This window comes from Mauremys mutica, chromosome 9 (genome assembly GCF_020497125.1).
Source record: "Mauremys mutica isolate MM-2020 ecotype Southern chromosome 9, ASM2049712v1, whole genome shotgun sequence".
NCBI lineage: Eukaryota > Metazoa > Chordata > Testudines > Geoemydidae > Mauremys > Mauremys mutica.
The window spans coordinates 70,653,325-70,665,809 of NC_059080.1; the positions used below are offsets into that span (position 1 = coordinate 70,653,325).

Consider the following 12,485-nt stretch of genomic DNA (forward strand, 5'->3'; position numbering starts at 1 on the left):
AATCTCTACCCTTCCTAATTCTACAGTTAAATTTTAAAGTTTGCTTCAGATTGTACTGGTTTACAAACTAACTACTTAATGAAAACAGGCTAAAATACAACATACTTTACTGATTGCTTTCCATGAAAAACCTGTTTTCTTGCAAACTATACCATGCTGTTTAATGGAGAACAAGTCAAATAAACACAGCCTTTATCTCACACATGAACTTTGATCATTTGTCTCTCTAAATTCAAGCCTATTTATGATTTGTAAACAAACATCAGCAACTAGGCTATTGCTTTCCCACCCAGTTCTGAGCCCCAACCGGCATTTAAAAACAGATGGAACTGGGGCTCTGGGAAACAGGACGTCTTGGGTAGGGGGACCACATTAACTCCATGGCATGCTCTGCAGTGAGTTGAGCAAAGCTGGTGGGGTCATGAAGGTGTAAGCCCATGGCAGCACAAATCATAAGGAATTCATATAGCCTTGGAGGAGGTGCAACTGGTACTAGAGAGAGGCCAATATCAATCCTGGGATCCACAAGCTTTAGAGGCTGCAGCACCTGCACTCTCTGCAGTCCCCGAATTCCCTCTCCTCAAGTTGAGAATTTAAAAGGGCTCTACATAAAATGAATGATACAGAATTTTCTAGGCCATCTGTTCTCCCGTACGTTTTACCAAAGATAAGGTATGAAACCTTAAGTATTGTACCTTCTTTTTATAGCAATAGGTAGCCACTCGGAAGGTATTAGAAAACAATGAAGTATAAAGTTGTAACCAGACTATCAAACAGAAATCATTAAATATTTCAACATATACTGTAATAACCAGAAGAAGGTCATACCAAGACAAAGGGGTCAAAGTGAAGCCTGGAAATGTTTTAGTAAATAACCAGACAATAATTTCCTCCAAAGTAAAGATGTGATTCCTATTTTTTGCCTTCTTTCAGGACAGATCCCTTACTTAGGGATATAAAATGAGTACTGAGATCTGCATACCAAGTGAACTGAAAAGTGTAGTGAATCCTTTGAAATTCTACTTTGAAACTGGAACCTTACTTGGGATCGGTTATATCACCTCCATAGATTACAAAAAACAAAACAAAACCAAAAACAAAACAAAAACATCCAGATGGGCATTGTCAGCAGGTCTATATTGCATAAGCCAGTTCAGGCCAAGGACCCGCCTTCAGCACTTGGATGCGTTATTTACCATTTCATTTAGCTGGGTCAAAGAACTATTTTTCCTGTTAGTAAAGTAGGGTTAATTATAACAGTCTGAAGTTGGTGGTTCAATTTGGTACCCCCTGAATCTTAGTTTTGGTTCAGTTTAGTTTTAGAAAATATAAACTAACCCAAAACTCATTTTTTAGTTTTAGACAATGTAGACTATATATATATATATATAGCAGAGTATCTCAGTGTAAAGGCACCAATCCAAATTCATCACTAGTGTAAATAGGTACAACTTTATTGGCTAAAACGGAGTTATGCCTGCTTACATCAGTGGTGAGTTTGACCCACTGTTTTGTCAATATATGCAATGGGTGTTAGAGCAAAACAGAGATTGAAAAAAGCCTGGTGTCTTTGTGGGCTGAGTGAAATCTAAGCTCCTGTGAAAAGCTGATATATTTAATACTGGTTAACTTGGGACTCTGAAACTGAAAAATATCTTTGTCTTTACCAGACAGTCTGTCTGAGGTACGATACTGAAGATGGAAAAAATTTGTGATAAACAATTGAGCTCTACTGTGTTGCCCCTAACTAAACTGGAATAAATAGACATTTTTGATAAAATGTTTACTTCTGGCATGTACATTTTGGTTAGTTTTGGAGAGGGTTACCTACTGCACCACAGTAAGGGATTTCAATGTTCATCTCTTGTTTTTGCATCCCAGTAGAAGGACTGAGGAAGAATAACAGACGGTAAATGTAAATAAAATTTGATGTTTTGGCTTCTGGAGAGCAAACTTCAGAAATAAGATACATGTTTTTGTTACTTTATAATCAGCAGCCTTCACAAAATCCAAACAGGCAACAAACACAGTCAGTGTGCCAAAGTTAAAGGTTTGTTGGTTTACTGTATGCAGTGACATACCTCCCAAAATAAGCAGAACTGTACGTTGGGGAGAGGGGAAGATTTGAAATGATTCTGCACAATATAAATCTATGCAATATGTTATTTCAGAAAATATGTACATATATCAGGATCTCATTCTTCCAATACATTGTCTGTCTCAACTGATGTTTACTGTAGCTATCGTCCATAAAGTGGATGCTTTTGCTGCCTGCATAAAGGTTAATGGTAACAGCTATATGAAATATAAGTTTATTACATTTGAGGGAATCCTTCAAGTAGTATATAGATTTCAAAGTTGTTACATCACACAATGCAATTCTCACAGATTTACAGCTGCTTAATTGTATTCAATTTTCTTTTTAAAATGTCTATTGTTTACAGTATATTCAATATGGAACATAGTGACAGCAACATCACTGAATATCTAGAAACCTTGGTACTAGTGATGAGTATAGCCCTAAAAGGTTCAGAGGTTTGGTATGGACAAAAACTTTGGACAGGTTCTTGAGAGAGAATTAGTACAACTTCTAGCTTCTAGCAGACACAGTCCAAGAATCTTCTCCCATGGTATTTTGACAAAGTTTGGTTTTTAAATTATGTTTCAAATCAGTCTTTATTTTATCCAAACCATGATACTCAGTAACACTAAGAGATACTGTGGATGCTGTTAATCCCCATAAATAGATCTCCTGGGGTAACTCAAAGTTATCATACTATTACTGAAGTATGAAATATCTTAGCTCCCATATTATGAAAATCCTATAGCACAGAGGACAATAGTACAGACACAGTCTAGAATGGATCAGGGTAGAATCCAGGGTCAGAGCATCAGTGATCATCAGGCAGCAGAGCATGTAAGCTCACTGCTATCAGTACAGCGCCCAAGAAGGTGCATTCTGATTCTCTGGTGTCTGCCTTAATTTGCAACATGAACCTAAAAAAGGGACAGGCAATAGCTTGGAGCAATGGGACTGACCCAGCTGGTGCGACTAGCATGCACGGTGACTGCTCTGGTGGACTTGGGAACAATGTAGTTTTAATCCACTATTGCATAATATTTATAGTGAAAAGGAGGATGTGCCCTTCCAGTAACTTTTGAATAAATAATTATTTAGTCATTACAGTGGTAGCTCTTCTTATGTTGTTTTCTTATATTAATTAGAGCTCATTTGCAAAGTTTTATTTCCTTTCCAGTTTAGAAATGTCTCGACCTGACTGTTTTAGATGTTAGAAGAGAATGAGGTAAAACCTTTCTGGGAAAGAAACAGAAATGGATTAAAATTTGCTTTAATAAGTAAATGTTATATTTTGTTTTAAAAAAATATGGAAAGATCTGGGATTGACAACTCAGGAGGCTGAAGTCTTCTGAATAAGAACAAGTGTGGAAAGTGGCAGTGAATGTTTCCTTGCATCATCCTGTGAATGAGCCTTAATCCTGGGGACTATCTGTATGAGTCAGAGGGGAAGAGTTCAGACTCCATGCTCATTCAATCCTTAGTCACACTGCTGAGGTTGCCTGAAAGGCCAGTCGTTCATGTCAGTTGTGGTTTTATTTTTTTCTCATAAGTATTTAAATACTTACTCCATAAAATTCAAAATATGGAGTGGGATCCTCAAATGGTCCCTAGAGTTCAACTGTACCTGTCCTTATGCTGGTGTATGAGAGAGCAGGGAGTGAGAGTCCTTCTTTTAATGGAAGTTGGTCTGAGCCCTTAAGGGCATAGGGAGACACAGGGAAAGGGCAGGGCCATGGCTGAACCCCTTCCACACTGGCTAGCAGAGCTTGCTGGGAGCAGAAAGGAGCAAGAGCTGAAAGGATAGTAATGTTAGTGCTGTAGCATGCGTTCTCTGAGATTCTAGCTGGGATTCCTCCTGGCATTTCCTAGTACTGTTTGCATCTTTCAGTGCGTGTGCTGGCTTAAATTACACAATTTGCATATAATATTGTGTGATAGACCCAGGACAGTTGGGTACAGCAGAGTAGCAGAAGGCAGATATACTGGCCACTGGATTAACAGTTTTCTGTTCCCTGACTGACCAGAGCAGGGGCTACTCCAGGCTAATGTGACTACCTGACTCTAATTAAGGCCCCTCTGATACTATAAAAGGGCTCACTCCAGTCAGGCAGAGAAGAGCTGGGGAGCCAGAGGAGAGGAAGTGCAGCTGAAGGGCTGGTTAATGAAGACACCCTCAAGTCATTGATAAGGGAACCTTAAGGTAAGAGTGAAGAAGGGAGAAGCAGGAGAGCTGTGGGGAAGTGGCCCAGGGAAATGTAGCAACTCTGGCAGTGAAAGGTTGGCTACCAACAGCTGCTACCATTAGGGTCCCTGGGCCGGAACCCGGAGCAGAGAGTGGGCTGGGTTCCCCCCAACCCACCACTAGAGGAACACCTTCTAGGAGGGGAAGTCAGGCTCCTGTCAGGACAGGGGGCTAAACTGTTCTGAAACAAGCCCCCAGGGACAACAGAGACTGTGGGAGTTCTCTCACCAACCTCCTTGCTGACTTATGATGAAGAGGGCTCAGTAGACTGTATCCCTGGCCCTAGAGAGAGAAGGGATATGTGGAGGGTTGCAGTAAGCCACTGAGGCTAGCATATGCCACCGAGAAACGTGGGACCCATGGGGGCAAGGTCGGAGCTCTGCCACAATTGACTTGTGATAGAAGTAAAGTATATAGCTACAGTTACACTGAAGCATATTAAGTATACTGTATTGTACAACAGCACGTGTATCCAATCCCAAATCAATAGTCCTACATTACTCTCTGAATTGCCTAACTCAATCACACTCCTAACTTATGTTTTACATTGCCAAACTCATCCATTTTATTCTCATCCACAACAACCTCACATTCAACAATAAACCCTTTGTCCAAACCATGGGAACAGCCAGGAGTACTAGGATGGTGCCCCACTATGCCATCCTTTTCATAGCCACCTCAAGGAAGAATTTCTGGGAAAATGCACCATCAACCAATGATATACCTGAGCTACATTGATGAAATTTTCATCCTCTGGACAGGCAATCTAAACTCCCTCACAGATTTCCACCACAACTTCAACCACCACCACCCATCCATTAAACTCCCACACCAGCATCAACTTCATGGACACCACAATTATCTTAAACAATGGAACAATGCAGACAGCTGTTTACAAGAAACCCACCAATCATGGCACTTACCTCCACAGCTCCAGCAACCACCCCAGACAGACCAAGAAAAAAAACCCAAAACTACTGACTGCACACCCTTAGCTGTTACCTACCATACCACACTGGAACCCATATAGGTAACAAACAATTGTAACCCATACTTGATGGGGACCACATCCTAAAAGAAATCTTTTCCCCCATCTTCTGGCCTTCAAACAAACCCCCAACTTTGCTAAGCTCATCATCAGAAGCAAGCTCCCCACCAACTGGGACACACCAACTCTAAGCAGCACCAGACCCTGCCTGAACAACAAATGCAGAACCTGTGAACATATCTCCATGACTACGATGACCAATAGCCCCCACATCACACCTTCCTGGGTCCTATACATGTTTATCACATCACATGGGGTATCTCAGTAACAACTATGCGGATGAAACCAGACAATCACTATGTTCTCAAATGAACTCAAAAGACAAAAACCACAGGCAAACATTTTTCACAAAGCAATCACTCCATATCTGATCTTTCAATACTTGTCCTCAAACAAAACCTGCACAATGCCGTCAAAAGGCAAGCCTGGGAATTTACATTCATTACTCTCCTAGACACCAAAATCCATGGACTTAACAGGAACCCTGGTTTTATAGCTCTTTACAACAATTTGTAACACACCACACTGCCTGCTACTCTTATTTTCCCACTTCACACCTTTTCTGTATAACAATCTAGCCCCCACTGCCAACTTCATTTCAAGTGTTCAACTCAAATGTGTTACCCTTTCTGCTTAACAAGCTGTCCCAATGTGCACTTAGTTCAGATACTCCACTTCCTTCCCCAGACCTGAAGAAAAGCTTCTGTGTAGCTTGAAAACTTGTACCTTGTGTGACAGGTTGCCCCCCACTCCAGGGTGCCAACTAATATACTGGGGTACCACTGAGCCCGCATGTTCCACCAGCCTGGGCTCCCTTACACGGTCCTGCTAGCCAGGCCCTCAAGCCTCCTCCAGCGCACACACCGTTAGGGCCACACTCAGCTGCAGAAAGACACAGACACTGAAATCAGCTCTGCATGGGAAGACTCAACTAGGGAATTGCCCATCACTGAAGTGCATACGCCCTCTGGGGTGCAAATCCAGAACTATATGGTCTTGCACTGCACAGAGAACTGTACAGCATAAGCTCATGAAATTCGCCCCCTCTGTCAATGTGGAGGAAGATATGCACAGCTTTCCCTCCCCCCACCAGTTATGAATTCCACAAAATGGTTTTAGAGAAAACAAAAACAAATCTATTAACTACAAAAGATATATTTTAAGTAATTATAAGGGATAGCAAACAGATCAAAGCAGATTACTGAGCAAATAAAACAAACACGCAAACTAAGCTTAATACACTAAAGAAACTGGCTACAAGTAGTCATTTCTCATCCTAAGTGTTTGTAGCAGATTGCCGTGGTTCTTGAAGACAGGCTGCTCTTACTTGCAGCTTAAAACTCTAGGTATTTCTTTCACAGGCCAGACACTTTTTCCAGCCTGGGCTCAGTCCTTCCCCATCCTCCAACCTTGTTTTTGTTTCTTAGATGTTTCCAGCAGTCATCTTGGGCAGAGATTCAGTGAAGAATGAACCCCGATCATCTCACCCCCTGTCTTAAATAGGATTTACATATGGCGGGAATCCTTTGTTTTCCAGTGTGGTTCCCCCCTTCCCCAAGTGGAAAAATACTGGTATTCTATCATGGAGTCCAGTACCAGGTGACATGATACTGCAGTGTCAAAGCAGACATGAGTCATAGGCTGTTTGGAGCACCCCAGGAAACTTCTCAGGAAGGTGGGACATTAGCATCTTCAAAGACCTATTGTCCGCCCTAGTGGTTCAGTGACTTGTCCCCAGCTAACCAGCCAGACTGATTGTATTTTGTCTGGTGGGTGTTTCCCAGATGCAAACACTTTTGTAGTACAGATGTATAATCAATATTCCTAACTTTAGATACAAAAATGATACATGCATACAAATAGGATAATATTCAATAAACCATAACCTTTCCAATGATACCGCACAAGACCCATCTTGCATAAAATATATTTTAGATATGCTGTAATCATATTATAACAATATTTCTATGAAGTATACCTTCCACCAACAGAAGTTCATCCAATAAAAAATTGACCTCACCTACCTTGTCTTTATCAAATTTATAAACCAGTAACAGCAGGCCCACATACTTATAAACAAATAGCAACTTGTATAAACTGCCAAAAGCTGGTAGCATTTCAATATTCATACCTAGTGAGTACTATGTAAAATCTCTGTCTAAGGAGATACTTAAATTACTAGTCCTAACCAATATTAGCTAAAAAACCACACCTGCTGAATTTCACATTTTAATCCCAATACAATGAAATAGCTCAAATTTTCTTATACCTAGGACACTTATCTAGTGCTCTGAAAATCATGAAAAGGCAATAAAAGATTAGGAGAAGCAAAACCAATTTCAGATCAACATGAAGATAAAAAAGAACCTAAGTTTCTGTAAAAATACAATTATAAAATGGCAAAGACAGTCTCCTTTGACTGGCCATTCAGAGGACATCTGAGAAGGTAGACAGATTCCAAACTGAAGATCCCTTAAAATGACGTTTTTCTAATTGTCCTGCTCATCCTGAAAAGTCCCTAATCGCTTTACAATGAAAGTTATGTTATTACGACCCTACCTTCTCTGCATGCTAATCTGCCTAGGTTTTTGGGCAGACCTATGGTCTTTGATATTGCAAGTGCTTGTACTTCACACCAATAGGCAGATTTAGATCTGTTTCCTATCTTGCCACGTTGGGACTTGCTTTTTTGAGGTCCCAATGCTCAACAGCCCTAATGATTTTAAATGAGAGATATACACAAAATGAGCAATATTTTGCAATAACAATTATTGTTATATTAAATCACTTACTCTTGATCCCTTTTCAGGAAAGCACTGGCAAACCGAACAGTCTTGTCCTCCACATGGACCAATATATGAATATCTGCCCTAAAAATTAAGAGGTTATTAGTTTATTTATATACAGTATACTTGTTATCCAATATAACACATTTTAATGAAACAACATCAATGAACAGCTCCAGACTTCATGGAAGTAGAGATGTAAACCATAATATAAAGAAGAAACTATTATTTAATTACATGAACCAATGCTAATAATTTAATGAAGATTCTTGGATTCTATACAAACATTTTTTTCAAAAAAAAGCTGTTATTAATTCTTAAATAACAGAGAAAAAATGGAGCGCTCTCATTGGTCCAAATGTCTTACTAGTGGATTTTGATACCCAACCTCTATAGACACAATTCAGCTACGCTGATGTTATGTCAACAGTGATTTCCCAATGCACAAAAACAAGGTTTAGAAGCAATCTTGAGAATATGGTATAAAATGACATATTAAAGAAACAATATTTTGATCGTGGGGAAGACCACCACTACCTCAGATTCTGCAGTGTTATACCTGGAACCTATCACAACCAAGAACAGGAAAAGATAAATGTTTTCATAGCAGAATAGAAATAGGAGAAGCAGCATGGCCTGGTGTATAGGGCATTGTACTGGAAATCAAGAGCCCTGGATTCTAATCCCAGCTCCGCCAGTGACTTCCTATGTGACCTCCAGCAAGTAATGTCACCTTTTTGTGCCTCTGTTTCCCCTCTCGCTTTCTCCATTTTTTTTATGTAAACTGTCAGCTTTTTGGGTCAGGGTCCATCTCTTACTAGGAGTTTATACAGTGCCAAGGGAAAGGGGGCTGTGTTCTCAATCAAAGCCTCTAGGCACTACAGTAATTCAAATAAATAATCTCTAAAATGTTATAGCTTACCAAATTTCAAAGCAAGCCTTTCCCATCATTAGATAGGAGACTAGCTAGAGTGAGCAGTTCAGTACAGCTTCTGTACTGTACAACAGATTACTATTCCCTAACATGGTTAGTGCAAGTAAAGTTTTCTGTAAGACCTGCTTCTCTGAAATGTTTACAACATTCACCTATGAGGCTGAAATTTGCCAGGCTTGGTGTCTGCCTGAAGATGCATTTTATAGTATAGTTGAAAATGCAGAATTATTAAAATGAGCCTCTGGAGAGCTCTGTTATCACAACCCTTTCTCAGTTACGCAGGGAAGTGTGAAAAATAAGGCCCTTTTCTCTCCTGTTCGACCCTGCTCTGCCTGTGACTCCAGCCACAGGTGAGAGAGCAGAACCTACTTGCCTGATACTCCCATGTTAAGCAGGTGGCCAGGAAGTGGTGGAGAGAGGTGGTAGAAGTCCAGGCTCCGCCCCACTATTCATTGGTCAGAGTAGTTGGTTGGCTGCACATAGGGGGGAAATAAAGCCACTCCAGAAAAAGGGGTGAAGAATTTCCTCTCCAGAGCAAAGGGGACTCAGAACCTCAATTAATTCTCCAGACTGTTTTGAGGGCAATGCAGCTGTGCACTAAGCTCCAGAGATCCCAGATTTGATCCCAGCCACTGCCGACCAGGGCCTGTCGGTTTTACAAGTGGGGGCTCGTCCAGGATTTCAACTGGGAAGTCTCTGAAGCTCAGGACATGCTTCCTCAGCTAGGGGAAGTATGTAACCCACACACCTTGTGGCTGTGATGTTCTGTCCCATTTAGTGGCACCGAGACCATTTAGAGAGAGAGAGGATAAAATGAGTCTGCTCTACAGCCTTAGCAAACAGCCAGCCAGTTGGCTTTTAGCTCATGCAGTAGAGGCTCATGCACTAAGCTCCAGAGGTCCCCAGTTGGATCCCACCTGCCGACAACCTGGGTCTGTCGGTGTTACACCAGGACTTACAGGTTCAAGGCCCTGGGAAGAGGGCAAAGGGAGTTGGAGCCAGAGGCAGAAGCAGAAGGAACTGAGGCTGTGGGGAGGTGGTCCAGGGAATAAAGACAGTGAGCTGGAAGGAAGAGGCATCAGGAAGCTGCTGTTCACAGGGTCCCTGGGCTGGAGCCCGGAGTAGTGGGTGCCCCCACCCAGCCAAGCCTGTCAAGCCGCTGCAAGGAGTGGCTGGACTCTTACTGGAGGAGTCCCCCGGAAGGGGGGGAACCAGATGGTGACACAGTCAGAGGACTGTGCCATGAAGCAGATGCCCAGAAGAAGGAGCTGTAACAAGTCTGCAGGTGAGGACAGGAAAGCCACCATCACCTGAGGGCGCACCCGCTGAGACTGAGCTAATTCCCGAAAGGCCCAGCACGGGGCACCAGTGTGGTGAGTGACCCTGTGACAAGCAGAATCAGGTGATTATTAACTAGGTATTATTGGGTGTAATTAAGGAATGCAAAATCTATGCTAAATGTCAGGAAAAAATTTTCTACAGTAAGTGTTTAGGCCTAGGCCAGTCAAAATTAAAACTTAGGCTGAGATCTAGAAAGGTATTTAGGCACGTCACTCCACAGTAGGAATTAAGCACCAATACCTTTGAAGATCTGGGCCTTAAGCACTTTTTAAGTGTCTGCACAAAGCAATACTGCATTACATAGAATTGGGGACAGACTGACATAATGGAGCTCTTTCCTTTCTAATAAATATAATATTTATAAAAATATAAATAAAATTATATTGTTAGTAACAAGGAAGTGAAAGACTTTCCATGACGCTGATGTAATATTGAAAACAAATACACCTCTACCCCGATATAATGCAACCCAATATGATGGGTTCACATACAACGCGGTAAAGCTCTGACATGCTGCTCTCAGCAGCGTGTTAAGGGTGCCGGGCTGGGCCAGGCCCAAGACCGAGGGGTTGGATAAGGGGCAGAGGGTCTCGGGGGGGCGGTCAGGGGCTCTCCCCCCCCCCCCAGGGTCTGGGAGGCAGGAGCTTGGGGGGCACTTTTGGGGGTCCCAGAGTGGCCTCAGGGATTAGCGGGGGGCCGGAAGCAGCCCGTTCCGCTTCCCTTGTCCCGGCCCCAGCCCCAGCAGTGTAGCTCAGGGGAGGGATCTTCCCCCTCTTCCCCCCCCGCACTCACTGGTAGTGGCAGAAGCAGAGCAGTCCAGCTCTAGCCCGCTTCACTCTGCCAGCTCCCAGCCGCGGCGCTCCACTTCCCACCGCAGGTGAGTGTGGGACCTTTCCCAAATCCCCTCCTCCCACCCAGCGACATACCTGGGGCCGGGGCAAGGAAAGCAGAGCAGGCTGGGGACGTGTCGCTCCATTTCCTGCTGCCGGTGAGTGCGGAGGGCGTCCTTTCCCCAACCTCCCCGCACTCACCGGTGGCGGGAAGTGGAGCTCCGCGGCTGGGAGGTGGCGGACTGGAGCAGGCTGGGGCCACGTTGCTCCACTTCCCGCCGCTGCCAGTGAGTGCCTGTCAAGGGGTAGGGGGTGTGAACAGGGGTCGGAGAGGTCAGGTGACAGGGACCAGAGGGGTTGGGCAGGAGGTGGGGTCCTGCGGGTGATTAGAGACAGGGGTCTTTAGAGGGGGTGCCCGGTCAGGGAACAAGGAACGGGGGGGCCAAAGCAAGTTTGATATAATGCAGTCTCACTTATAACGCGGTGAGATTTCTTGTCTCCCGAGGACTGCGTTATATCGGGGTAGAAGTGTATGTTTAATAGAAGCCTAATATATCAGGACACATACATTCAATTGATTTACAATGTAATAAGTAGAACAAACATTCTTTTTAGTTTGTGTCCCATAATGGTAATTTTTACGGTATTTAATTTTGTGACAACACTGCCAGCAAATGAGCAGTATTAAGTCCACGACTGACTATGCCTATATAAGATGCAGATTAAGAATAAAATTTGCAAAGCTGTTTAGGTAATTTGAACACCTAGTTTCCATTAATTTAAATTAGAAATGAGTGTCCAAATGACATAGGTGGCCTTGAAAAAATAGGCCTAATATTAAAAAGGCTGATAAACTATAATTTAGATAAATGAATTCAAAAAATGACAGCATGAAATACACTGATTCAGTGCCTGATCCTGATTCCACAGAAATCAGTGTAAGTTTTGCCATTGGTTTCAGTAAGAGAGAGACAACAATAGGGCTCATATTTCATTTTTTCAAGGAGAAAATTAATCAAACTTTAGATGAGGAGGAGGAGTCAGTTTATTTTATCTCAAATATTTTCAAAATATCTGGTGATACTGAACTTCAGAACAAGAAGGAATTACCAACAGACTTCTTCTCTATCATGTACTAAATTTCCCATGAGAATACATATCTGTTCCACGTTAGTCCCTTTCCTTGTTATTAAAACTTGACTCTTCTGGAATGTCAAAGGACTG

General features: G+C 42.5%; 1 protein-coding gene across 2 annotated transcripts in view; it reads right to left on the reverse strand.

Moving 5' to 3' along the window:
• COL4A4 (collagen type IV alpha 4 chain) overlaps positions 1-12,485 on the reverse strand; it is a 132,688-nt gene that overhangs the window by 109,622 nt on the left and 10,581 nt on the right. For both annotated transcript variants that reach the window (XM_045031179.1, XM_045031178.1), the window contains exon 3: positions 8,163-8,240. In XM_045031179.1, coding sequence (XP_044887114.1) covers positions 8,163-8,240 — 78 coding nt within the window. The remainder of the gene's footprint in view (positions 1-8,162; positions 8,241-12,485) is intronic.